Genomic DNA, 27,936 nt, shown 5'->3' with positions numbered 1-27,936 from the left:
CATTTGTGTGAATTACACAATCATCTTCATTTGTTTATCATTATTATTATCATTGTTAAGGTGGTTGCATTTGAGATTCTGGAAGGCTGATTTGGTTTCCTTTCTCTTCTCTGCTTAAAGTTTTTTAATTTAAGCTGAAACGGATTGATATGAAAGTTGTATTACTCTATATTGTTGAGGAAAAAAGAGAGTACAGTATATGATAGTAAAATGGTGTCCATTGTAATGTTTCCATAGTGTGACATGGTTTCCCTTTTCATTTTTTCTTAAATTTAATGTTTAGTCAAAGCAAACTCACTTCAGATGCAAAATTCAACGTAGAATCTAAATAATATTATATTTACTTAATATTGGTCAGAACACAAAATCATATAAAGACAAGCTCTTAATGCAAAACTATATGCTCTATTTTAAAGATCTAAGAACATGGTGCAAGTGCATTTACTATTTAAAACGCGGCGCAATATGGGAAAATGACAACTAGAAAGGAAATTTCTGTTTGGCCAGGCACAAGACAAGACCCTATGTGTTTGATTCGTTATTTGGTCGATCTAGTCAGAGACGCAACATGTGTCCATCTGAAGCCTGAGCTTGGTGCCTCTCTCTACATTCTCTCCATCACAGGTCTGTGGTGCTGAAGGCCGGGTTACTATAACCCACTTGAGGTTGGTCTCTCTTCTGTCCCCGATGGGCCAGCGCAGCCCCCAGAGGCTCAATGTACGCTGGTGGTCCGCTGTAGTTCTCCTCCTCCTCCTCTTCCTCTTCCTCCTCGATCATCAACTGATGAGGAGCAGGATAGAATTAATATATAATAAGAACTCAATTTGTTTAAGAAAAAGTTAAAACAAATTTAAGATGTAATCTCACCATGTTTGTTTTTATATGATTTCCAGGAAGGCCCATGTCTTCAGAGAGGTCGAGGGAATTGAGACTTAGGTGAAAAGAGAAATATCAAATTATTCCTAGAACTCAGACTCAGTCATTTCCTAAAGACAGTGTTTCTTTTCTCAAATCATTGTAGAGGTGTTTGGTTTAGCTGCAGGTCACATGACACTGTTGGAGCTGGAACCAGCTCTGTGTCACAACATGCTGGCGTGAGCAGACTGTGACAAAATGTTCACCTGGAAACCGTCCCAGTAGCTAACCAGAGAGCCGAGAGAGAGGCTACGTGTCACTGTGAGCCACCGCCTTGTCAAACCGCGGTCACCAAGCAAATAACTACCATCGGCAGATGGAGATGAGCACAACGGTCAGGAGGGGCATCTTTACCTGACTTTGTCCACATCTGAGCTCTCCTCATCCAAGTCCAGGACCATGTGGAGGTTGAGAACTGGATTGGCTCTGTCAGGGAATAGTCGATTTAATCAATCAGATTTCATTAGTAGAGCACTTTTCACACACACCACTCCCCAGAGCAAAGTAATATAAACAGGATCTGAGGTAACTCATATTTCCTATTGATCATTGTTGTTCAATGTTCATATTCCTTTGTCATTGAGATGCTGTTGACTCCTCACCCCTCCATGGTGTACTTGTTGGTTCCAGGCACCACAGCGCCACCCTTCTGGTTGTCAGACGTCACCATGGACGCAGAATTCATAGCTTTAGCGGCCTTTAGCTTCCTCCCGTAGCTGTAATATGAAGCGAGCACATACATCAACCGAAACCAAACCTCTCACAATACTTTTAAAATTATAAGACATGGGTCTTTGCCGGGACAGACAGCATGTTTTGCTCCCGTCCCTAACTTTATTCCCCTGTTTCTTACTTTCTGCGGGTGCACATGAGAGAGGTGGTGAGGATCCCCAGCACGATGATGAGGCCTCCCACCATCCCGAACAGAACGTACTTCAAAGTATCTACTGGTACTACGGTCGTAGGAGGCTGCCCCTGAAACACAAGGAAGAAATCGGTCATTAGTATGTTGTTGACTGTAGACCTATGAGGTTTCAATTACACCTGCCGCTGTCAGATCTAACGATATATATCACTATAGACATAATAAGATAAAAACAAACTGTAATTATCATTGTTTCATCTTTATTTGTGAATAATCTTGGATTTCTGCAATAAGCTCATAACTTTTGATGATTTTTTCTAATATATTAAGATATAGTCAGAATTCAGTCGTACAGTGTAGGAAGGCGTTGAGACATATTACATCTACAGGTTCCAGAGACAGGTTTCTTGTCGTTAGATACAGAGGAAGCCTTTGTAAGGGTGCAATGGACATTTTTAGGAATGGGTAAAACTTTTTATAACAGATAGAGAAGGTTGTCTATCATCAGATCTCTAATAAACGATTAAAATGGAGCCTTGACAATTCAGATCTTTTGATACCACATATGCCCTGTTGTAACCCGACGTCCTAAGTGAAGGCCCAGAGGTGACCGGGCCTTTTCTGTCAGGGCTCCTATTCTTTTGAAACAATCTCCCTGAGGCAAAGTCCTTATCCTCTTATAAATCTAACTTAAAGACACATTTTTGTAGGTGTGCTTTCGTCTAGTTCTGATTTTACAACTTACTGATGGTTTTATTTTTCAGAGTGTATCTTCAAGAGAGTACAACGAGCTCACAGAAATTGTATTTAATTTGTTAATAATAACAATAATTTAAATTATTACTTACAATGTATCTGAGGCCAAGGTCTGCCAGTACAGGATAATGCTCAGGAACAGAGACCATCCCCTCCACTTCATTGGAGGTGAGAGCTGTCCCGTTGGAGTAGACGAAGTACGTCACCATCACAGTGATAGGTGAAGCTCTGAGAGGACAAAACACTTTAAAGATTGCACTTAGGCTTACAAATCTAAAATCCTTATCATCAACTACCAACATCAAATAAGGGATCCTCCATAATATGACTGTTTTCAGGCAGACTTGCCCCACCTAGTGGACAAAAACTGAATGTCGACAAGTAGAGTTTCTGTCAACAGCCAGTGTTTTTATGACTGTATTCTGATGTAAGGTGATGTGAAGTTAGCGGTGAACTTGCCTGGATGTGTCATCAGTTTCATCCCTGATTGCGACAACTTCAACAGCAGCTTTGGTGGCAGCAATGAGCGACCTGGACATGGAGAGATCAGAGAAAATACTCATTCATTAATGAGAACAGTATTAAGTTCTCCATCCTCAGATGAATATGTTTACCTGATGATTTTATCGCGATCCTGTTCAACTTGCGCTACAGTTCTTGTAAACTGAAGCTCGACTTTATACGTTTCATCAACTGAGAAAATCTGCAATATAACAAACAGTATAAATACAGGCTGCAGTTTTTGTCACTCTGGTGTTTACAAAGACAGACAAGCTAAGGCCTCATTTAATTTCATCCCCTTACCTCCAGTACGGTGTTGCTGGAGATGCCACCAGTATCAGTTGCAGACACCGTTACTAAATATTTCCCCTTCAGTGACATTTCTAGTCCCTCAGTAGTTCTGTGGAAAGTTGAAGAAAACATAAGAGTTGACACAGACACCAAGTACAGACACGTAAAAGGCCTTGTGTCTGTCTTCTTTATTGTTGTCTGTCTTTTTGTGGATTGTTTTGTGTTGTTTCACTTTATTATGGTTAAGGGACTTTTTCAGCTACACAATTTTGTTTCTGTTGGTCTCTTGTTTTCTATCTCACTCTTTGTGTCGACTCTGGCTGTTTTGTTTCTGTTCTAAAATGTAATGTCAAAGGGAGAGTTCACCCAAAAATGATAATTCACTCATTATCAACTCACCACTGTGCAGATGGAGGGGTGGGTCAAGTGTCTGAGTCCCCAAAACACTTCAGGAGTTTCAGTGGTAAACAGCATTGCAGCCAAGTACAATGAAATGTAAAGTAATTGGTGACCACTTCTTCAAATGCAAAAAGCAACTAAATATTATGCCTCCTATGGCTCCTGTGGTGTCATCCTCGACATTCAAATTCGATTCGAAACAGCGTCATTAAGACCATTTTTTTGTCTAAATGTTGGATCTCATTCTCCTCTGGACATTCAAGTCCGGGCACACCGCATATGCTCTTTTTCTGTCTCTCTTTTTCAGCTACTTTCTGAATCTCTTTGTAGTGACTTTTTCTTCTTTTTAAATACTTTATTTACAACGTGAAGGTATATAACAAAGTGTTTAATTGTGTAGCCCTGGCACTCTTGTCTTTTTGTGAACATTTTGCATCTGTAATGATTGGTGAAAAAACATCACTGTGTAGTTTTTTAACTGACTTTTAAACTATCGATATTAACAGTCACTTAAAATGCAACCCAAACACACACACACACACACACTAACTCACACACGCACCAAAAGTTGTGACAGAATCCACATACAGTACATGTTGAGAGCTGAATGATTTGTACTAACTTGTATGATGCTGATGGATTATTGTTTACTCACTGAATAATCCCAACATAAATATCCTTCTGCTGTGTGGTGACGGCCTCAAACAGCATCCTCATGCCAGTTGTGCGATTGCTGGTGTCTTCGAACTGGACTAGTTCTACTTTAAAGTCAATCTGCCTGTTAACTCCAGAATCACCATCTATAGCCTGAGAGCAGTGTGAGATACAAGCAAGAATGCTTGGAGGTCATTTTACATATGTTATAACAAGCTGAAATCACATTTGGTATTTTATCCCTTTCATACTCACAGTGACTCCTGCAACTGACGTCCCTTTACTTGCACTTTCAGACACCACAACTAAAGAGGGGAAAGGAAGGGGTATTAGAACAGACAGTCCCCAAGTTAAAGGATACCTTTGATTATAATTGTGGGTGTGTACATAAATGACTCTCGGTCCAATAGATCATATCCGCTGGCTACAATGTAATCTAATGGGGCAAGTGCAACAGTGTGGTTGGACAAACTAACCGGTGCGCTGGAATGGTGGTCATGCCCAAGAAAGATGGCAAGAAGGTGCGTCTATCTTACAGAAGAATCAGCCAGGTATACAACATGTATTACCCCTTGCGGCCAGTTCCAATTTGATCATCCTCCAAATTAAGAGCCCACAAATGTTAGTGAGTTGAGGAGCTTTCTCGGGATGGTCAACCAGCTGGGAAAGTTCATCCTTTATCTTGTTCTTCATCAAGCATGTCTGCTGAAGAAGAGCTGATGGGGAGCGCCAACATCTAAGTGAATTGTGTCATGGATAATTCCTACTACAGAATTTAGAAAGGACCACATCTTTAAAAAGAAGGGGATGAATAATCCCCTGAGGTCTGACGAGACAAAGGAAGTCTTCCTTTTCTTCTCTAAAAAGGGTAGATGTGGTATTTTTGTACATCATATGTTTGAATATTATATATTAAAAAGTAAATGGTCTGTATTTATATATCGTTTTTCTAGTCAGGATGTACCACTCAAAGCACTTACAGTACTGGTTACTGCCATTCATCCATTCACACACACATTCATACAGTATATCTATGGGGAGCACTTTTTCTATGAGGGGCAATTTGGGACCTTCTGGTTGAAGAAAGACTGCTCTACCTCCTCAGCCACAGAGAAGAAGCATATTGTAGTCGATAGGACCTGAAGTGATGGATGTTTGTACCTGGAGGAATGTTATTGTAGGGACACAGACCGGCAGGCCATGCTCGGTTAACAGTCTTTGTGAAGATTGCTCCTTCACACTAACACGACAGCACCCACATTTATGAACATATCACCCAGGTTGAAAAATACAAGAATTCCTCTTTAAATTGTCACAAGTGTAAAATAACTACAAACCAAATACAGAATCTGAGGGAATGAATTCAGGAGCGTTGTCGTTGATGTCTACGATGTCGATCACCAGCTCTCCTGAAAAAGAGTAAAGTAAAGCATGGTGAACAGAGTGTGTTTGATGATTTTATGCCTTTACTATGCTTTTACTGCTTTGATTCGATTATTTGATTCAATTATTATTTTGTTATCGCTGAACAGCCCAGTTCTGACCTGTTGTAACACTGTTGTTTTCCCCCTTCTCTGTGAACTCGTCCACCACCTGGGCCTCGATCACCGCCTGGTCACACTCTTCATAGTCCACTGTGTACGACAGGTTGAGTCTGACTTCCCCCGTCGGATCGAGGATAAACCAGCTGCAGGATACCAGAGAGCCGTTGCATCTGCATTTCATGGATTCCAGTTCATAAACCAGTGAGTGATTTCCGTCTTTGTCCTGACCTGTGAAACTCCCAATGACCCCACTGACAGTGGTGTTCTCTTTCACCGTCACAGGCCCCGTCGGCGTGAACTCAGGCCTCTCGTCGTTCACGTCCAGCACGTACACATCTACCGTGGTTACAGCTATCTTTTGCTCAAGATCTATTGCCTCTACCCTCAGTCTGAATTGCTTCCGGGTGCTCTCATAGTCCAATTCAATGTCCGGGTCCACGGTGATGTTCCCCCTGTAGCCCCTCTCGTCTGCAAAGGTGCGAATGATGAAGCTGCCGAAGCTTCCTTCGATTATGCTGAAAGAAATGCGATTGAAGTCTGTCGTTTGGTCCAAATCCTCAGCATAGACAGAGCCCACGTATGCACCTGATTTTAACGGAAAGAAATACAAATTAAATCTAGTCAGACAATTCGGAACACCTGAAATCCATTTGCAAACTTTAACACTCACCTCTTTCTCCTTCTTTAACAGAGAAATTATAAGAGGAGGCCTCAAATAGCGGAGCATTATCATTGATATCCTGCAGGAAAAGAAGACGGTAACAGTTATCATCTTAACCAGGGAGTGGCAGCATCAGCAGCATCACAGCACCAGAGTCTTAGTATGAATTTCTGAAGTCTCACCTCTACATTGATAATAACTGGGACCACAGCGAACAAAGGGGGAGTTCCTTTGTCAGTAGCAGTTACGTTTAGTTCGATCCTCCCATTCAGCTTTGGGTCCAGGTCCTCTCGATCCAGCTCGCCTCTGTTTGTCAACACACCAGTGTTTGGGTCGATGGTGAAGTTGTCACTGAACCTGCTCTGCATAATTCCATACACGATTTGGCTGTTTTCTGTATCAGAGTCGTCGGCATCAGTCGCCTTTCCAAATGAGGAACATTAGAGAAAACTGTTAGGAAACATATGCTTTATGTAATGTTACTACTACTGTAATGTAAACTACATTCCTGGAAACATGTGGACACTCTAAAAAAAACAATTGTATGTGACTTGAAACCACTCAATCCACAACTATGGCCATTCCTTTGCAGCTATGACGCCATTCACTCCTCTTGGTGTCTGTATATGAATACTGTGTTATACTGATAAGCTTAAATCTTGAACTCGTCTGTTGGAGCCGGCAGGGGGCTGCTGGGGTAGTGGGGGAGCTGACTCGACAGGCAGTGGTACTGACGCAACGCAGAAGAGGCATCCACAAGCAAAGGGATGAATGGGAAATCTTTGCAGTTTAAATAGGCCGCCAAATTGAGAGGGTTTGTATAGCAGGCAATAGTAGAGAGTGAGGCAGTTTGAGTTGACCTTCTGAACAAGCTCGCAAGCATCACTCCAGTAGTGAAGCCTGGCACACACTAGAACAGGACTCAAGCCAGTTTTCAACATGTTGCACGAGCATTCATACATAAGCCCGGTCAGTCTCTTTGATCCTCCCAAAGCTACTGATGATACATGACCTGAGTCCATCACTCATGTCGAAGTCTAACAGTGTAAATATCTGCAGTACTTTTTACAAATAGCACTATTAATGAAAAACATCCCCATAATTAACTAGTCCCCTTGTGAAACAATATTTTAATTCAAAAGATCAAGATTTTTACTTGTATCTCCACCAAATTACACACACTCATGTATATATTTATATCAAGATCTAAGAATTATTCTCTGAGAAATCTATGAAAATGTTGAAAAATGCTCTTTCTGGTATTTTTAAAGAAAGTGAAAAATAAACCTCCTGGATTGTTTGCTGTTTACTGTTGTCTTATCATTCTGTCACTGTTACCTCAATCTTAACTTCAAGCTTTCCCCCCTCCTCCACAAATGCCAGGTAGGATTCTCTGCTGAAGACTGGCTTCTGGTCATTGATATCGGTCAGAGTGATCTCCAGCATTGTGTTGCCGGGCTTCTCGTCTGTGTCTCTGGCCTCCAGAGTCACTGAATACAGAGATCTGACCTCGCGATCCAACAGAGTCATGTTTTTCACATAAATTGTGCCCGTTTTTGGCTCCACGTCAAAGTACAGTCGCCTGGCAACACAGATACAGACAGAGGCACTCAGTGAGGGATCATGAAAACAAAAAATGCAAACTGCGCTAAAATACCCAATAAAATGTAGTTTGGTTTGAGTGTAGACATACATGCTGTCTGGAAGAAGTCTGTAGGTGATGTTGCCTTGATCCATTGTGTCAGGATCCTCTGCCTGGAGAAAAAAACAATATGAGCTTATCTGAGAGTTTCTTACACTGTCTGGGTAAGAAAATAAGATAAGTTCAACACGTACAGTGATCTTGGCCACTATCGTCCCATCAGGAGAGTGCTCAGACACATTCAGTTTATATGTGTCGTGTGGGAACGTGGGGCTGTTGTCATTGTCGTCCTTGATGGAAATAGTAACTGTAGCAGTGGAGCGGACGCTTGGTTTATCTTCATCTATGGCAACCACCTGTACACATGGTGAGAGCAACACATTAGCGCCTTAGACTGGTCAAAGCACAAATATGAAAACCAAATGAAAAATAACATGTCACAGCCTGTTTTGAAGTCGTACCTGCAGAACTATTTGCTGTATCTTTTCAAAGTCCAGCAGATTGGGCTCCTTGACCAGCAGCTGAACAATACTATCTGACGACGTAGATTGAGGTTCCACAGAAAACAGGTCCTTGTCAGTTCCCTCCAGGATTAGTTTAGTGCGGGAAATCTGTGAAAATCCAACAGGGATTATTCATGCTCCATCATGAATGTGACTCTTTAAGTATTAAATGTCATAATTTCTTACCTTATCGTGATCTTTGACCGTCATGTTGATGTATATGGACCCCAGTGCGTGCTCAAGGACCTCTCCTGTGAAGTGGCTTGCTCGTTCACAGGAGAGCGCGTCGCTTGAGCCGTCACACTTATAAAACTCAGGCACGTTGTCATTGACATCAAGGATGCTGATCAGTACATCTGTTGTGGTGCTGGCTAGTATACCGTGGATGTTTGGATTAGACTCGGTGGCCTAAAACATAACAGAGAAGAATCTTTTTACTTTTTCAACTTAACACTATTTTTAAATAACATCTTCTCAAATACACAAGATTCTCAACTCAATGAGACTCGTAAACATTTGTGTCATTAATTTCGGCTAAACTTATGTGTAATTTTCAAATACATCATGCTGTATGTTGCATTTACTGTTTTTGCTTTTGTACTTCCAAACATCAATTTGAAGTGAAAAAAAAAGACTCAATCTTACCAAATATTTGCATAAAATCATGTTTTGTTTTCTGTGAGATTAGACAGACACCATTCTTGAGACGGTTAGGTTGTATGTATGATTGAGAGGAGATTCGGCTTCTGTCCTAAATTCAATTATTTTAACTTAGGTTCCTCGAGCAAAGATGGCACCTTCTTCACAAATGACTTCTGCTTTCTCACCTCCTCCTCTCTCATGATGAACCACACAGAGGGGGATGACAAAGCTGCGAAGCCTTGTCAAGATGTCGCCCCCTCACTCAGCGTCACTCCTTGAGTTATTTGCCATCATACCCTCTGCTCTGGTGTCGAGAATTAATTTCCTTTTGACCCTTCTTCATCCCCATGTGCTCAACCACCATGTCAACAATGTTCCTGTTGTCTCACATGATCTTCAAGCTGAGGAAAATTTCCTTTAAGATATTTCACCTACCTAGCCTCATACTAGGTAGAGTGCTTTGTTTAGAAATAAATACAATCAAAGAGCAATGAGCAGTTTGCTCAAACTAAATGTTTTTTTAAGTTGTGAAGGGGTCACACGTGTTGAAGTTTGTCCTGATATTTATGTATGTCGCACAGGTAAGTTGCTGTGGTGCTGTCCTGCTTTGCATGAGTAAGCCACATAACATCTGCACCGGCTGTGTTGCTCTGAAATCCCCAGGCAGTACTTTTCTATTGCTGTGGTTAGTGCAAGTGACAGTTTTAAAGTGTAAAAGTGGCGCCTGAAAGTTGTACTTAGTCAATTTTTCACATTCTTGCAGCTTTAACATCTTATCTTGATTTGACATTTTGGGAAATATGCACAGTCACTTCCTTGCCAAAAGTCAGATAAGAAGCTCTGCCACCACCTCAAATGTAACTCATTAACATGGTGTATCTTGTTTCTTCAATCCATACAAACAGGAAAACACAGCGTCTCCATGTTAGCATGAGCAGAGGCTTGGTGGATTTGAAGGCTAATTGGCTGTTAGCTTCATGTTTAGTATACTGGAATGAGAGTGGTTTTGATCATTTCATCAAATCCAGCAAGAATAAATGTATCATCCCTAATGTTGAACTATTCCTTCAATTGTGGTAGGCTACAAGAATGTTAAATCAACGGTTCTTTTTTAACCCAATGAACTCAAAATACACTCATTACTATTACTTCACTTATTTACAGTACCTTTACAGTCAGGGTAACAGTATCACCAACAACTTCTCTGTCAATTGGTGACATCACAGATATGATGCCATTGTCTCTTGAGATTTTAAACAGGCCAGCTGGTGTCGAATCTGTCAAACAAGAGCGACAAACCATTTATCACTTGCTCGCTCTCACTGGAAACAACACACTGTTTTATTTTGTGTAGGTTGTTGTTACTTTCAATGCTGTAGTTGATAACATCATTAATTCCAATGTCTTGGTCTATGGCGATCACTTTAAGCACAGATGTGTCCTGTCAAAGAAAGAAAAAAAGGTTTCCTGAAACTTTAAGCAGCTGAAAGACTCTTATTTACTCATAAACTTTAGACTGCTTATGGAACACACAATATGGAGGCTTTGTGTCATATCAAACCATGATTTGCAGCAAAAAATAAAAAGGAGACATATTATACTCATATTGAGGTTCATAATTGTGTAGTTACTTGAAAAGGTTTATATGCTTTAATGTTCAGAAAACACATCACTTTCCTCATTCTCAATATTTCTGCAGCTTAGTTTCCTTTTTAGCTGAATAGTGAAATGCATTGAATTAAATAATGGCTATAAAACTATTCACCCTGTATGTACCCAGAATAAAATTAATCAGCACTCACCACCAGAACGTTCTCCTCAACTCTCCCTATATAAGGAACACCGAGGAACTTTGGGTCGAGATCTGCGACGTCCTCCACCGTAATGAAGGAATAAACAACACTGGAGAAATAGTTTGTTTCCTGATAATGGCAATTGCCCCCACCATCCTGAAATGAAACACACAAAGGTATTGAAACTCAAAAAAATGTTAGGCTACATATAATAGAAGCTTCTATTCAATACACTATGATCATTGATTGCATATTATTATTGACAATAACCAATCACTCACAGGATAATAGATGGCATTACTAATAAGCATGATGGTGAAAAACTGAGAATTCCATTGTGGCAGTATGGAGGCATGACTGAAGCACAGAGTATAAATAACAAAGATAAATCAAGCTGTAAATGGTGCAGTATGCTCTCCAGACTGATAGATAGATACTATCATTAGTACATAATATTGAACATAAGAACTTTTCCCTATATAGGAATCTACAATTTCCCAAGATACTTTTGTTGCATAGTATCATTCATGAGAAGCTTGATGCCACTCTCTGATATATTTATGTGTAGCATGAAGTTACAGTCAGAAGATAGTTAGCTTAGCTTTGCATAAAGACTGGAAACAGGTCATCACTATAGGTGAAGAAGAGATTTTGTGTTTCATCAAGGACAAATATATAGAACCAAATCCAAACTCAACGGTATAAGCACAATACTTACTGTTGCATTGATCCTAAGACGGTAGAAAGTGCTTAGTGAAGTATAATTCAGACGTTCTGCTAATTTGACGTCACCAGTTGTGGGTACGATGCTGAACACACTTGATCCCTCATTTGGAGTAACCTAGAAAGCAAAGAGCACTTGAACCTTTCCTTATATTTATGGATCATCGGAACATGATATCAATAAACAAATTTATTAAGGAAACTCACTTGATCAATGCTGTAAATAATAATACCACCAGTTAAAGTATCTTTATCAGTAGCCCGCACCATAAACAAAACTGTGTCTACAGCGGTATCCTGATGAAACAGAGAGGGATAAAAACAAGAGGGAACAAATTTAATTCAACACAGGAATGTCTCTCAGCATTAAGTGCAAGCTAATTTTTGCATCCTGTTGGATTGTTAAACGGTTTATATTTATTTTTTTTATAGAAAAACTGAATAATTAAAAAGGTTAAGAGAACTATTGACACAGAGGTTTGACTTACTTCTCGAATCACTTTATCGTATGACCCCTCCTGGAATATGGGTGGGTTGTTGTTGGCTTCTATAAATGCTAGAGTTAACTGTCCTGGTGTCTGTTAGACAAAGCGAGATGCAATCGTTGAATACAATGAACAAAACCAATATGAAACAGATGATTAAAACTAATACTAACACTTACCTTATTTGGACCATCAGAGACAACAACTCCAAGATCCATATTGAATTCATCCTATTACAAAGTAAATTCAAAGACAAATATAGGAAATTGATAAAACCCATACACACAAAAATAAAATGATGTTGTTGATGACTGATGGATATCTCCTTCTATACCGGGACATTTAGCGGATTTGCGACCGTAACAATCCCAGTGTTTTCGCCGACATGGAAGTATACAGCATTGGGCCCAGTGAGTTGATAAGTCAGGATCTCAGTTTCTGCGTCTGTTGCACTTATATTAAACGCATTGCCACCTGTAGAAAAAAACAGTGGTGGAACATATAAAGTTGTGCAGTATTTTGGGAGGCATAATATCACAAAACTGAAATAAAGGCAGTTCTCAATATTTCACACATACTATACCTGGGGGGATGTCTTCACACAATTGGTATACCAATTTGTCGATTGTAGGACTGGTATTAGCTGCAGAAACAGTATATAAGTTTGTTAGAGATGTAAATAGGTACATAATGATAAAAATGTAAAAAAAAATAACATAACTGAACAGTCACCATATGTTAAGCTGATAAGGCACAACAGCAGAATACTTCCTAGGATCCCCTCCATGACTGAAAATGAATAGAAAACAAAAATTATAGATTTTAGATCTATGATTGTTAAATAGTGACCACAACGACAGTGACCATATTGCTGTTTAATTGGAAATGTTTACCTTGTGAACCATAATTACTATTAATTATTTAATCATAACCAGATGTGAATTAAAAGTATGTTGTGAGACATGAAAGATGACAGTACATCTAAAACTGAAACATGTCACCCAGCTGGTAGCGTTAGATCAACAGTCAGACAAAGACGAAAGTCAGGAGGAGCATGCACTGCCGACCAGAAATAGCTGGACAAAAATTTGATCCAATAACTTGGGAGACATTTCAGTCCACCTCAAGTGGGTAATTGAGAGACCAATACAGCCAATAGCTTAGAATTGAACCTATCAAATATGAAGCTTTCACCACTTTCTCATACCATTTCCTCTGGAAATAACACTCACAACATTCAAAGCATTTTAGGAAGTAAGATGCAAACAGACATATAACAATTACAGGAATCAAACGCCGTCATTTCTGTGGGTTGACGTTTAACAGTATATTGCCCTTTTGACAACACCCAGATTAGTAGGATCATAGCTATGATGTGACATCACTGAATGGATAATATGTTGGAAAGTTTTATTTACAGAGAATGAAGAGCAGTGTCAGCTCTACGCCCTCATCGACTCTTTAACAATGATAATGTTGGAGGTTCACATAGATGGTTAGTCGGAGATTTACATTACACAAAATTATAAGTAAACCGAAACTTGAACAGCAGATAATTTAGATCAAACATGAACATGAAATAAATTCTGAGGACATTTTATATAACAATCACCTGAGAACAAAACATATAGTTCAAGTCAGAGAGATTTTTGAGGGTTAAAAATGTCACAAATTACAATTGAGGTAAATAAACCCCAAGAAAAAAACGTGTAGGGAATCTTGACAGACCATAATCAAGATGGATATTTTACAGTCATATGTAAGTTTGACATTTTAATTAAACATTCATTGATTTTATTTTAACCATTTCATCAGTTTCTACTAAATGTGAGAATAAACAGATTTTCAATGCTGTAATTTCTGAGGTATAATCACTTTGGTTGCTCTGCGCTTCTTAGAATTGTTCTATTTGAATCTGTTCCTCTCACAATACAAACTGTATCCTATGTTATACAGTTTTTACCAGATTTAAGTGATACATATATTCCCTGTCCTTACAATATCAGCACATTTTACATTAGCTCTCTTTGTTATACTCACAGAGCTTTGCAGACTCTATAAGCAACACGCTAACACTCAAAAAGCATAAATCAAATATAAAATTAAGCAGTCAGACTTACCAGAAGACGTTCATAGGGAAGCTTCTCTTTTACTGATGCCTGGATGAGACCTTTGGCTCTTGTTGCTCCCAGTGATAACCGTCACACTGTCGTAAATATAAATGATTAACACATACACGAACGCACTGGCAATAATCCTGACACTTAACCTCCTCCTTGTGCTTGCTTGTTGAACAAAAATCCCCAAAGCATCTTACTAAGGGCAAAAAGCTAAATTGATCAACTTCGCAAAATATCCACCTGTTGTTAGTCCTAACACATGGACACATTATAGCTGCTGATAGTACTAACAGATAAGTCCAATGCAGCAAGCTCCTCTCCCCATTATTGTCTGTTCAGCCCACTGGAGATACAGGGCATCGTGCCATACTGGGTCACCAGTGTCCATACCAGAGCCCCAGGAGCCTGTGAACGGACCTCTTGTCTGAAAGGCTGCTTCCATTGTCTATGGCAACAACAACAACAGTCTATTTGCCTCATTTGAGGAAAACCAATGTGTCCATGCGGCCCTTCATCAGAAGCAATCATTGGACCGATGCCTTGTTCATATTTGTGCTCCTCCCTAATGAGACCCCAACCCCCCCACCCTCTGACTGTCCTTCTAATTAAAGAGCCTAACACAAACGATAATCTGCCAATTGGATTCATTCATTATCAGACATTTACCTCAAAGCAAAAGCACAAAACTCCACCACTTAACGCTGACCAGTGTATTTATTTTAAGTTGGGATATTTTAAGACATGAAAACAATGTTTAAAAGCCTTACATGTACATGTCCACTGAATAGTTAGGGACAGCTAAATGGGAACACAAGCATGCTAACATGCTCATAGTGACAATGCTAACGGGATAATTACCATGGTTACTATATTAGTTCGGCATGGTAGCATAAGTAGCATTAACTAATAAGCCCAACAATAAAACAATTAGCATCCAAGTGGACTCCCTCTGGATATCGATGACTGATTCACCAGGAATCTGGTACTTAATCTTATCCTTATAGACTTTGGTTTATAACTTACAACATTAAAAAACAGCACAACCACTGATGACCCTTCAATGTGAATGTACAATATAAATGGGTGGAACTTAATAAAACGATGCCAAAGCAATTCCAGTGCACAAAATCGGACTGTAATGTAAATGATTGAATGATTTGAGGGTGTTGTCTTACATAGACAAGATGATACAAGTAACAACGCACGCAAGCTTGCAATATAACAAACATGATTTTGTAAAGAGAATGACAGATCGAAATAATGTAATGAAAATGTACCAAATTCAATGAATAACTAATAATATATTTTTAAAACATATATGCTTTCTATTCTGTTAAACTTTATTTATGACTATTATTTTTCTCATTCCAGTTCACAAAGGTGTTGCCCATAGTATTCCTTGTGGAGGAACTAGTCTACAATCTAATTATTTTCCTTTGGATTGAAGCCATTTGTATTTTTGGCTTTTGGGGGAATTCTCTTTGTATACACATTTTCTTACATCTAAAAACTATGCAAAACAAGCACAGCACAGGCAGATATAACATCATTCATAATATTGATAAAACGTTATCACTGATTCATTGAGCTTTAGATCCAGGGTTTGCTTGTGAGTTTTACATTAAAGGAGGAACAACAGCATGAGCTGCTGGGCACTAATTGCTCTCCTCCCACTTCAGTCCACCAACGGGAAGGGGTGGGTCTTCTTGTGCCCTGAGTGGAAAATGTGATGTTGTCTGATTGGATGATAAGGCAAAGACGTAAATACAGCACTGTTAACAGCCATAACTGAGTCATTTATCACACTATCTGCACAAACGACACATGTATTTGCTTTGTCAAAGTCCTCTTGCTCTGACAGCATATCATTTAACAACATGTATCAGGACTGACTTTCCTCTGCTAATGCACTTAATTCAGCTCCAGACCAATGCATTTCTGATGGAATCAAATATTTCAGTGAACTTCAACCTCGCTCACGTGACGTAATTCACATTTTTAAAGTTTGCAGTCGTTATCATTCCTGTTTATCCAACTCTCAATTCAACTTGCAGCTGTTTCATCGAGCAAATTCAAGCCAGAAATTCAGTTTCAGCTTGTGTAAAAGGCAGCAATCCCCCCACAGTTTATTCGAAAATTGAGAGTTATCTCTCCGGACATGTTCTATAAACTTAAAGCTGATAATTTGTGACCAGATCACCCAAGGTATGAACAGGGACTTACCAAAACCTACAGCTACAGTTTTTTTTTATATATTCCACAATTACATCAGAATCAGAATCAGAATGTATTTATTGCCAAGTAGGTTTACACCTACCTTGAATTTGTTTTGGTTGAAGGTGAATACATTGAACATAAAACATAAATACACAATAAGTACTACACATAACAAAATGACAATATATAAAATAAAAAGATATAAAAGATATAAAAGTAAAGTAAAGGACATTTATCGTAATTCATAGTTACAAAATATGTTACGCTATTAAGGCTTACTTAGTAATAAAGGGTCTTAGTAAGCCTAACCCCAAGCAAGTTTTCCAGCCACACTGAGCCGCTCTGGTCTGTGTATTACGGTAAAAATGGCAGCTCGGCGCCTGCTCTCAGCTCTGGAAATAAGAGACACGGGGGTGTAACGGGGAACCGCAGAAACTCTAACCAACAGTGGGCCGGATTACCGACTCCTACAGCGAAAGGGCGGGGATTGGGGGAGTAGCCTCGGGGTCGCACAGCCCCAAACCCACCCAGTATCCAGACAGAGGGTCGTGGCATTACGACGGGGGGATGTTCCGCACCTTTTTTCGCAGCAGTGGTGGAACCCACGGAATGTTCCACACGGGAACAGCTGACCGTGGGATGCCGCACTTAGCCTGACGAGATGTGAACACCACGGGGGAGATATCAGTGATCATATGTGTGCACATTAACAATCAGGTAACAGCTCTGCTCCTCTTTCTGATCGCTGCCTGGATGTTGTTTTGTGGAGCTTTGCAGTGCGTGTTTACCGGGATGTGGTTGAGCGGGTTATTATGGCTGTCATCTTGCTCAACCTCCAGCCCCTCCTTGTTATGCTGCCACCGAGTGCGATATGTTGTAATGTTTACATCTTGTCTCTGTGGCAAACCCCTGCTACTCTCCTCACCCAGCGCTTCACTGAGGGGCTGTTTTTGAACTGGCGGCTCAGCTCATGAGACTGGACATGTCCCAGTGCTTTGCAGCTTGGCAGTCAAAACACACGAAGACATTATTTATGAACACTTACTTGACACACCGGGCCTGATGTGAAGCATTTAAAGGCCCATTCAAGCTCGATACTGCTCAAGTTCAGCATCACATTCACATTATTTCGCAGCTTGCATTCACTGTCCAGCAAAGACACTAAATGGAAATATTCGTTGCTGGTTTCTTACTTGAACAAGCAAGTGCAATATTACATAATCAGCTGGGTAGTCCACAGTAGGACACAGTGGGCTCAAGTGACAGTCCAAACAGACCGGCAGGCCACAGCAGAGTTACAGACCTACAATAACACAATACCAAATACTAATAAATTCTTAGGATATGAATAATCTAATGCAAATTTACATTTAATTTGTTTGAATGTGTGTCACAGGAGATATGCTATAGTGTAAAATTCCCAAACTTTTTCAGGTTGATGATGCTTAGATTGCTAAATATTCTGTATTTGTAAATACTTGAGAACACCTTTTCTGATGAGATGATATTGTGCTTACAATGGCAGCCAGTGGAGGAATAACTGTTAGCATCGTTTACTGTGTTACAGAAATACTACACCACAAGCCCTACATTCAAAATTTAAATGGACAGTACAAAGGTATTGACAGCTAAATGCACTTTCGTTTTCAAAAGTTGAAGTACTTATTGTATACAGTTTCACCTAATTTCGTTCAATTATTATTTGCAAGCAGTACTTTACCAAATATATATTTTAGGTGGAGTTATCATTTTAATTACAGCTAAATATAACACTGAATCATATTTTGTGAAATTAGTTTGTGCAGAAAATCTTCAATGAAAAGTTTTGTTGACTTTCATTGGACTTGTTGTTTATAAACTACATAAATAAAAAGACCTGCTAGTTTTGATACATCGGAGCCAATAGCAGCGACAGCCTGGCTGTCTCATTGTACAGTCCTGTCAGTGTTACTTAGTATCACCTTGTTAGTATTATTATCATTATACACATTTGTAAGCAGTACTTTGACATATGTTTCAGGTGGAGCTATATCTGTTATTGCTTTATATACCAACTTTATGCCATCATCTATAACGATGCATCCTATTTTGTAAATGTATTTAGTGTGTAGAGTAATTAATTGAAAAGTTTAGTCTACTTTCAGGGGACTTTTTGTTTGTAAACTAAATAAATAACAACAGGAACTGTTTGATAGCAAAGTAGACTGTCTGGGTGTCTGCTGTCTGTGTTTGCTGCCCGCCGATTGGTTGCTCATGGAAAGGAGGCGTGGTTTAGCCATAACAATGCATTTCAAGGCACATACACGCGCCAAGGAATGTTTTCCGTTGCTGTGTCGTTAACGGGTCGTTTCACGAGTGTAACGGTTCCTCCTGCTCAGGCGAACGCAGCCGGTAACCGACAGGACGCTGGGAAGCTCCCGGGGACGACGTATTCCCACAGGCTGCAGCTGGAGGCGTTGTGTTAGCTGGCTAGCGTTAGCAAGCTAACAGAAGCCCTGTCGGGGACATTGTCAGGATCTATCGGGAGGAAACAGCGGTCGATTGGGACTCGGTCAACTGCAGTTAGTGTCCTGAGAGGGTGGTCGGTTAGACGAGGTGACAAGCAAGGATACATTGATGGGACACGACGTTCGGAGGCTGGAACACCTGCCATCTCCCCCTTTCTCAGCGAGCAAGCAAACTAGCTAAGAAAGTAAGATGTGGACTCTGTTGTTAGCCAACTCGCATGCTAAATGTGTCCTTGCCATGCTGGGCTGAGGGGCTGTGTTAGCTACACGGGCAAATGCATAGTGATAACCGAGCAGACGTGCTAACCACATATTAGCATGCTGGCTACGTAGCTCGCCGCAGCTGAGGGCTGCTGTGTTTGGACAAAGCGTTAGCCTAGCGTGGCTCCAGTTAGCAGCTTGGCCAGGGGACGTCGAATTAGCGCCTGAAGTGAGGAAGTAGCGGCTGCATCAATTATAGTGGTCCTCGTATCCGCAGCGGGGTGTGTGTGGCTCTACGTGAGGCTTGTAATAACCTGTGTACCTGCACAGTGGCCTCCTGTGCAGTGTGGTGGCGAGCAGTCCGCTTGACCTGCCACATCTTTTGTTGTTGCTTTGTCTCTTGAGCACATGGCTTTCCATGTTTTTGTTCAGGCAGGCTACAGCGACCCCTATTTATTCTGTTCCGGTATTAATTACGCTGCCATTTAATCATAGAACTATACATTATTTAGGTCCTCAGCACGTGTAACATTGTAATGCCCATAATTAAAGATTTTAATAACGACGTGTATTTAAACAATTTTCTTTATTACATGTATTATAAATGTAGTTTTACATGACCTAGATCTCGGGCTGTCTCCCTGGTGACCTGCAATAGCCAACATAATGGTATTTGTCTTATGATAACGCTGTGCTATGCGTTTAAACATGCCTGTACTTATTCAAGTATATTTTCAATTAATTAATTTATTAGACTGTATAAGATTAGTAGTTTTATGTTTATGTCATTTTTTAAAAGACCATTGAGATAATCAGTTAGTGTAATCAAGTTCAAATTATTTAAAAATGCTAAAAAACATAATGGTAGTTGTCATACTTACAGGTTTAAAGGTTAAGGTAGCCTATTGTGCACAGCAGAAAAAACCACTGCACTGATCACAAGAGAGAGGAAGTACAGTAGAATTAGATATTATCCAGAGAAATTACCACAGGTTATTTTGGGAAATGCTGCTTTCAGTGTCATAATCAACTGGACTGGTCTTGCAGACTTACTTACCACATAAGTATGAAGAAGTTGGTTGATGCATGTGCTTTGAGTAAAGTGTTGCAATCTAACCTCATTTACAAGAAATCTGGGAAAACGTTTTTGAAACTTAAATGTAGCAGTGAAATGTATGATGGACAGATCTGATTAACTGAAAATATAATTGCCTGAATACTCTCCCACATGCATAGACTCTATATAACCTCCATATAAGGTCTTAAACATTTTCTCTATTCCATATATTCTGAATTTGAGGGTATTAAGGCAAATATAAAATGGCATCGTTTGAAGTTAAACCTTGGCTGCAAAGAAGAGTATTGTCACCAAAGTAGGCAACCAGTATCTTAAGTGATTCACAAAATAATGACAAACAATGTAACTAGTATTTTTTCAACCCATGTTTTATTTGTATAAGTATTATATACTTATAATTTAGAACATTTCTAATCCTTGTGGGGAAATCTGGCTGGCACCAGACACATTTCATCTGTTAACTGGCATATTCCTGCTGTCTAACTATGATTTTTTATGGAATTTCTCTCAATTTTCTTAGTGACTAGACCTTTATTGGATAAAGAATATAATTTATAATTAAGTGTAAGAAGCTAAATTAATTATTTATCTATTTATTATGGTTTTTTTTGCAGGGTTAAGACAATCTGAGGCCACATACAAGTGCCTCCACTGTACAGTTTCCTTTCCCAGAGTGTGACTCGTCTGCACGACGTCACCAATGCAACCATGGGAAATCGCAGTAAATAGGCTGCCACCAACAGCCCCCTTAAACCCAAGGAGGTTCCTTGGAGAGCCCTGCAGCGTCCCACTGCATCTCAGGAGAAGGTGAAAAAATCTGTCCTTTCTTTACTTATTGCAGTTTTGTTTTAAAGACAAAACATCAATATGGACATTTTATTCTTAAATAACAGAATGTTAAACAATATTCAAGCCCCCATGTAACTCATTTCAACATAACCAATCGCTAAACAATATGACTTGCTTGTTTACTCACATGCAAGAAATTGGTTGTATATGCTCATATAGCAAATCATTTTAGATGTAAAAAAAACACTAAGCAGTTGTTGTGACGTATAGTTCAAAGTGTAAATTACTAAACTTAACTTTATACCATTCAAAAAACAAACGTTTAAGCACATTTTGATGGAAATGCAACTGTCCACCTTGACCAAGGCAATCAAGAACGAATTTGAAGGAAACTTGTACCCGGTATGGTTGGTGTGAAATAGGGAAAATGTGTTGACCCGTCTCTGGCAATGATCATTTTTCTTCCCAATAATCTTACAGTCCACCTGTCAGACGCCAGTGGGTGAGACGAGACAGACCTGTGCTGCACCCTTCCCTGGTCCAGGATGAGAACTTCCACCATCTGCTTTTCTCCCAGCATCACCAACAGGTTCCTTTAGATGAGTCCAGACAATACAGCCACACCAGCACAGCACCACGCATGCTTCACCCTGCTGCTCACCTGCCCCAGCAGAGTCCCATCATGGTGGATCTACATGACCAGGTAAAAGAAGCGGAACAGCCTGGTGGGGAAAGAAGCATGTATTACATATGATTTGCTTTCCTGCCTGATCAAATGTTTGCACAGATTTACTATAAAACATGCAGAGTGTGGTGCAGTTGTATATTAGTTATATTTTTCATAAAGTCTCTCTGTTTTATGAAGATTGTGGACTCACTCCATTTCCCCCTCCCATGTTTTTGTTTTTTTTAAAAGATGCACCAGGGACCAGTTCCAATATCATACACTGTTACGACGGTGACGACCCACGGATTTCCTTTCCACACCGGGCAGCCCCTTCCAGGGTGCAACACTCAGCAGCTCCCAGCATGCTCGGTAATGTTCAGCGGACAGCTCTCTCTGCTCTGCTGCCTTCCTCCTCCTGTGAGTTTGAAAGGGAAGAGCCCAAATGTCAGTGGCCTCCATGTAGCACATCATACCAGCCATGCAATCTGTCACTTTTCATGACTAAGAAATTAAGTGCTGCTCTAACTATGCAGGATTTGTTTTGTAATCTTGATGTTGCCACAGTTATTAATAGCAACAGTCCAGTCACAATCATTTGGTTGTTCTTTTAGTTCCTTATTTGTGGAAACAGAATTCACAGTAACATCATGTTTGGTGTTGTGGTAATATTGTCAGTACTTTGGTTTTATGGAAATGCCTCTGTTTACTACAACATGCTTTCACCATGGTTAGATTGAGGCTGTTTCAAAGTATTGAGTTTGATTATTGGTATTAACTTAAAAGAAAATGGACTAAAATAAATGTTTGTCCCTTCTTCTTTTTTCCCACTCTTCAGCTCATACAGGCATGTACCATGCAGCATATGCCAGTGTCTTATCAAGCCTTTCCACCCCTGATCTCCAGCGAACATTTTGTATTGCACCCAAACCCATCTGTACCCCCCCACCAGCCACCGCACCTTACTCCCTTGAGTCAGTTTCTCCCTTTACAGCCTCAGCACCCCCGCATGGTGAGTGGTGGATATCTTATACAAGTTTCTATAAGTTGTGTGTGTGTGTATATAGTCTTATAGCTATTTTTCTCTCCCTCCTCTCAGCCTCTGCAGAGGGTAGAGAATGAAGTTGACCTAAGAGGGGACCAGCACCCGCTAGGGACCTTCTCCTACCCCCCCTCTCATCATCCACCAGCGCTGCCTCCTTCTCTGCCCTTGCAGTATCTTCCTCAAGAGCCTCTGCATCAGGAGCTTCCCTTCGGAGTGGTAAGATAACGTCTCAGACATTTCACATGGATATTGGCTGTGTACCTACAACTATTAAATAAATCAGGGTATCTTTGGAATATAAGGTCTTAAATTGGCGTCAAAGTCTTACATTTACAGGCTTTGCACTTTTTTTGCACAATTGTCACGTACAGTTTCTTTCCATAAAAGCGCCTTAAAAACTTTAGTCCTGAGACACTGCCAGTTTCATTTTTCTATTGTTTACATTGTACAACAAACAGACTAATAATAATATGATAATAGTAACAACAACATCAATGGTAATGACAATGATAATTATCAATGAACAGGATATTAACAACAGAAAGAACATAGACGTGTGTGTGCCTGTAAAGTAAATTTATTTATAAAAACATCTAACGTCCGATATATTTATGTGTGTACATTGAGCCTTTAACAGAAATTACAATAATAATAAATATGACCCTAAGTTGTTTTTTGGAAGATATCAGGATATCAGATCTCAACTCATGTTTGGAATTAAAAAATGATCATGGGCAAGAAAAGGTTGGTGACCACTGCATGAATCTGTTTGTGTTTCTTGGCAGCCATATCCCCACATGTTGCCCCGACGAGTGAACGGACAGAGATACCGGTTGCAGCAACCGCTCCCTCCTCCTCCTCCCCCTCCAGCTTACTACCCAGGCTTCCTCCCCTACTTCCTGTGAGTACATGGAAGGACCTGGTTATGAAATACAGAAGCATGAATCATGCAGTTACCTATTCATAAGTAAATTCATGGTTAATACTAATTTACTGGCCTCAGTGTTTAACTATTTTGTGTCAGAATACAGCAGCTGAGTTTGGTTTAAAAGTGTCTTGTCCTGAATCATCTCGATGGAGTGACAAAGTGCCAGAAACAGGGATTGACTGTAGTGGCTGCTCATTGCTGGTTTGTGTTGCTCATGATCACAGTGAAGTTTGCTCAACAGGTTGTGTCGCTCACTTTCTCCGCTCAGGTCAATGCTTCCTGTGCCTCAAACAGCAGTGGGCCCGGCCATCAGTCTGGACCTGGATGTGGATGATGTGGAGATGGAGAACTATGAGGTGAGTGTGGTGGTTAGAGGAAAACCACATGAAGCCACACAAAATATACAGGTGGCTCCCCCCTGTGGAGTCCACGCAGGTATGGCAACATGTCGACGGCTGCCCCTTTCTGAGGTTGGATATCGTCAAGCTAACGTTAGCCCAGTTTGAGGTTGAACCTTTGCTGGGATTGGCCAGTGAGCGCAGTCCCCAGAACACACACAGTATGCTCTTATATGCGCTCTGTACACGTAGAGGGCCAGTAAAAACTATGTGTGATATTTTTTTACAATTGGGCTACATTTCTAGTGAGGTGCTGCCCCCCACCCTAAGTTGATAGTTGATCAGTTTGTACAAATTTCCTTTTTAAAAGGTCTCTTTCTCTCTCTTCACTCTCTCTCCCCGTAGGCATTATTGAATCTGGCAGAGAGGTTGGGTGAAGCAAAACCACGTGGACTCACAAAAGCAGATATAGAGCAACTCCCGTCCTACAGATTCAACTCGGAGAGTCATCTATCTGAACAAACGCTGTAAGTCATTTCCTCACCTCTTTCGTAAAACAAAACACTCATATTCAGTATATTTACATCCTTGTAATGGTTTCCTCTCTTCCTCTCAGGTGTGTTGTGTGCTTTAGTGACTTTGAGTGTAGGCAGCTACTTCGGGTATTACCTTGTAACCACGAATTCCACGCCAAGTGTGTGGATAAATGGTTAAAGGTAAGTCTATTCCTTTAAACTCATAAAAAATTCTGTCTTGTTTGAGTTCTTTGTGTTTTGTACTCATTGTTGTATGGTCTTTGCTTCCAGACCAATCGTACTTGTCCTATCTGCCGAGCCGATGCCTCGGACGTTCACCGGGAGGTGGAGTGAGAACTGTCTCTGAGTGCTGAACTGGAAAGCTGCACACACCAGAGTCTGTCCCAGAGCTGGGGACACCTGCCACCTTGCCTGCGTCCTCCAGTAAATATAGCTTACCAACCCACCACTCCCGCCCCTTTCCTAAATAATAAGCAATCCAGGATTTTTTCTGGAGCCTGTTGTACCTCTGCTGTGCTTCATGGTCTGAGTCTCATGAAACCCACTGCCTATTGCAGCCTATAGCCAGAGTTCTGGGATCGCCAGCCAGTTCTTTCTCTGCCCCCTCGTTGCAGATTCCAAAGATTTTCCCTACAATGCATTGTTTGCTGCTTTTGTTTACAGGGTTTCATTTTTCTTTATTGGATTTGGTCGTGGTGTTCATGAATAGTGAGCTTCCTGCATTGGAGGAGGTGAGTCAGCAGCGTGGAGGATCATAGGCTGGACACCTTGTGCAATTAGCAGAAAATAAATAGGAATACTTCGACATGGGTATCTGTGTTTGGAGACGACGCCTGACCATCATAGATGCATGATTGTGTAAGGTGTTGGACAAATTCTCTTGTTAATAATGTATGTTCTGCAATAATATTGATCATTTCAACAGTTTTACCCTTTATTTGTTTTAGATTTTGCCAATGCTCTTGTGAAAGTGTGACTTGCTGTGGTTAAATGCAGATTCTGTTAAGCCTGAGGTTATGGGACATGCAACTGTGGTTTATCTTCTACCCCAGATAATCCACTTTGGAACACAGATCTGTGCAAAAGCAGTCATGGATTAATGGACGGCGTCTTTTTAAGGGTCATCTGGCATAACTGCACAAGTGCTACATCCACCCTCCACGTCAGCAATGTTCCTCTGGCGAGTGTGTACTTGCGTGTGCATATTGTGTGTGTATGTTTGTCCTGTTCACAGACCCGATGCATTGTGTAACCACTGGATACAGGGCAGCATGCCAGGATTTGCATGAACTGTTGATTCAGACTAGCAATATTGTAATCAAGCATTGCCAACAAAATGTATCACACAGAAACATACTAAAAGAACTGCTTGTTTATTCAGAAAGCGCCATGAGGGAAGACTTGCATGTGGTTCCACCCTGACTGTGTTTAAGGATCGGAGTCCTCTTCTATTAAGGGTATGCTGTTGCCATAGAGCTCTGGAGGCCTGTGCAGAAAGCAATATGTGCAGTGAGTGGCAAGTTTGACACGAACATTTGCTTGCCCTCTATAGGAGGACTGGGCTTTTTATTTCTTTGTCTTTGAGCCAAATCCACGATACAGATATAGCCTACTGTTCAAGATTTCAGATCTGCCTTCTTATGACCTTGACAAGCACAAACCTATTACTAACCCTGAACATAATTTGTGATTTCCACTTGTTTTGAAAGTATGTCATTTAAGAAAAAAAAAAATACTTTATTTATTGGTTATTTCTTCTAGATAAAATGCATTGAAGGAAACAGTTGGTGCACTAACAATGTTTGTGTATGGTATGTGTTATATTCTGGTAACTTGGTCAGGTCATTGTCTTAGGCCATGGTTATGGTTATGGTGTTGTAGAAGAGCAACTGTATGTACAGCTTCAGTGTGAATGCTTTTAGATCAACGTTTGAAGACAGAAGAATGTTGAAAACCCTTGTAGAAGTCACTGGTGACGCTCCACGTTTTGCCAGCTGTCTGTGTATTCCACCGTGCTCGAGGCAGCCTTTAAATGGCACAGAGCTGGAGTGTTCAGTGGTGTAGAAACACTGTAAGACTTCTAGTCCCCTGCTTTTGTGTTCACACAAAAAATAAGAATATATTTGGGGAGGGAGGGAGGGAGGGAGAAGAGCAAAAAATTGCCTTTTTTTGCATTGAATTCACTCTTGTCTCTTAGCTGCCCCGGTTAAGCACTAACAGGCGGTCGTAACCTTTGCTTTTACGTGTGAAGGGATCTTGCCTTTTACTTTACTTTTGTTTCTTAAGTGAATGTGAGTCTTTGACGTCTGTGCCACCTTTGAGAGAAAAAAAGAAGCCATTTAATGAGTTAAACCCACAGCTTTGAGAATTAACCTATGTGTACATATCTATTCGCTGGCATATATTGTAAGTTTAAAAAAATATCACTCAGGGCCTCTCAGTATATAAAAAACAAAGGAGAACAGTCCATTTGAAATGGAAAGGATGCCATGAAAAGGGTATATCTGAATTTAGTTTGGTCATTTTCCTCAGACCATAAATACTTTTAATGTAATCAATTATAATATTCTGTTTTGTCTGAAATAGTAGATATTATATCATTTAACGACAGGCATGCAAGAAAAAAAGATCAGTAAATATGTTATTAATATTCACTGAAAAGAGGCAATGTACACTGCAACTCATTACAAGTGTATTATTCAAACCTGTTTGACTTTTGTTCTTGTACTCAAACCATATGTTGAGACATAGCGGTTGTGATCCCATTTCAAAACGTGCCGCGCTGCACACTATCCTACCTAACTCACTCCCAAATCTACTTCAGAGGTGTTTGCATGACTTTTTAAAGAGAAAAAAAAAGTTGAACAGGTGTGGTTATAGTGGAGGATATCTTGGAAATCTGGTGGGGACCTATTTAATGGTGCACAATATGCATGCTTGTCGACCAGATCCCAACTGATTTTTAGCTCTAGTTGGCTTTGGATTCTGGGGGTTTGGATCTTAACGCTCAGCTGATAACTGCCATGCATTGTACTGCACACATTTGTAATAGAACTGAATGACTACAAGATTTTATTGCGCTAACTTCATTTTATAGAAAAAAAAACGAAGAAAAAAAAACAGCTGGTCTTGAATCCAG

The 27,936-nt window shown here is 40.2% G+C and overlaps 2 protein-coding genes across 4 annotated transcripts; one reads left to right on the top strand and one right to left on the bottom strand.

Annotated features, from left to right (window-relative positions):
• Positions 1-434: 434 nt before the first annotated feature.
• cdhr2 (cadherin related family member 2) lies at positions 435-14,527 on the bottom strand. Its single transcript, XM_061079811.1, has 31 exons — positions 14,495-14,527; positions 13,107-13,163; positions 12,958-13,017; positions 12,709-12,848; positions 12,554-12,604; positions 12,378-12,467; positions 12,097-12,186; positions 11,885-12,007; positions 11,176-11,322; positions 10,739-10,814; positions 10,541-10,650; positions 8,918-9,139; positions 8,690-8,839; positions 8,423-8,584; positions 8,280-8,341; positions 7,925-8,168; positions 6,769-7,008; positions 6,596-6,665; positions 5,926-6,510; positions 5,719-5,790; positions 4,637-4,686; positions 4,383-4,534; positions 3,341-3,437; positions 3,151-3,239; positions 2,996-3,067; positions 2,629-2,764; positions 1,769-1,890; positions 1,518-1,631; positions 1,270-1,341; positions 868-931; positions 435-780 (listed from the first exon to the last, which is right to left on the bottom strand). The coding sequence occupies exons 2-31, from the start codon at positions 13,159-13,161 to the stop codon at positions 619-621; spliced, it is 3,879 nt and encodes a 1,292-aa protein (XP_060935794.1). The 5' UTR covers positions 13,162-13,163; positions 14,495-14,527; the 3' UTR covers positions 435-618.
• A 2,716-nt stretch (positions 14,528-17,243) lies between these two features.
• On the top strand, positions 17,244-26,931 carry rnf44 (ring finger protein 44). Of its 3 annotated transcripts, none has more exons than XM_061079810.1 (11): positions 17,244-17,428; positions 21,112-21,304; positions 21,767-21,989; positions 22,203-22,322; positions 22,789-22,962; positions 23,050-23,211; positions 23,781-23,896; positions 24,192-24,279; positions 24,667-24,788; positions 24,878-24,977; positions 25,068-26,931. In XM_061079810.1, exons 2-11 carry the CDS (start codon positions 21,198-21,200, stop codon positions 25,128-25,130), a joined length of 1,275 nt encoding a protein of 424 aa, XP_060935793.1. In that variant the 5' UTR covers positions 17,244-17,428; positions 21,112-21,197; the 3' UTR covers positions 25,131-26,931. The 3 variants fall into 3 exon arrangements, with proteins under 3 accessions (XP_060935793.1, XP_060935791.1, XP_060935792.1); XM_061079808.1 differs by having other exon boundaries at positions 22,203-22,370; XM_061079809.1 differs by lacking the exon at positions 17,244-17,428 and adding an exon at positions 18,996-19,403 and having other exon boundaries at positions 22,203-22,370.
• Positions 26,932-27,936: the final 1,005 nt, after the last annotated feature.

This window comes from Limanda limanda, chromosome 10, assembly GCF_963576545.1.
Source record: "Limanda limanda chromosome 10, fLimLim1.1, whole genome shotgun sequence".
Classification (NCBI taxonomy): Eukaryota; Metazoa; Chordata; class Actinopteri; order Pleuronectiformes; family Pleuronectidae; genus Limanda; species Limanda limanda.
The sequence above is the reverse complement of the archived record's forward strand: the minus strand, read 5'-3'. Positions and strand labels throughout refer to the sequence as shown.

Coding starts and splice junctions, on each gene's coding strand:
- cdhr2 (XM_061079811.1), bottom strand. CDS start 13,161: ATGGAGGGGATCCTAGGAAGTATTCTGCTGTTGTGCCTTATCAGCTTA. Junction 10,815..11,175: donor TTGAGGAGAACGTTCTGGTG/GTGAGTGCTGAT, acceptor TTTCTTTGACAG/GACACATCTGTGCTTAAAGT. Junction 3,438..4,382: donor ATTTATGTTGGGATTATTCA/GTGAGTAAACAA, acceptor AACTTTCCACAG/AACTACTGAGGGACTAGAAA.
- rnf44 (XM_061079808.1), top strand. CDS start 21,198: ATGCAACCATGGGAAATCGCAGTAAATAGGCTGCCACCAACAGCCCCC. Junction 21,990..22,202: donor TGGTGGATCTACATGACCAG/GTAAAAGAAGCG, acceptor TTTTTTTAAAAG/ATGCACCAGGGACCAGTTCC. Junction 24,280..24,666: donor TGGAGATGGAGAACTATGAG/GTGAGTGTGGTG, acceptor CTCTCCCCGTAG/GCATTATTGAATCTGGCAGA.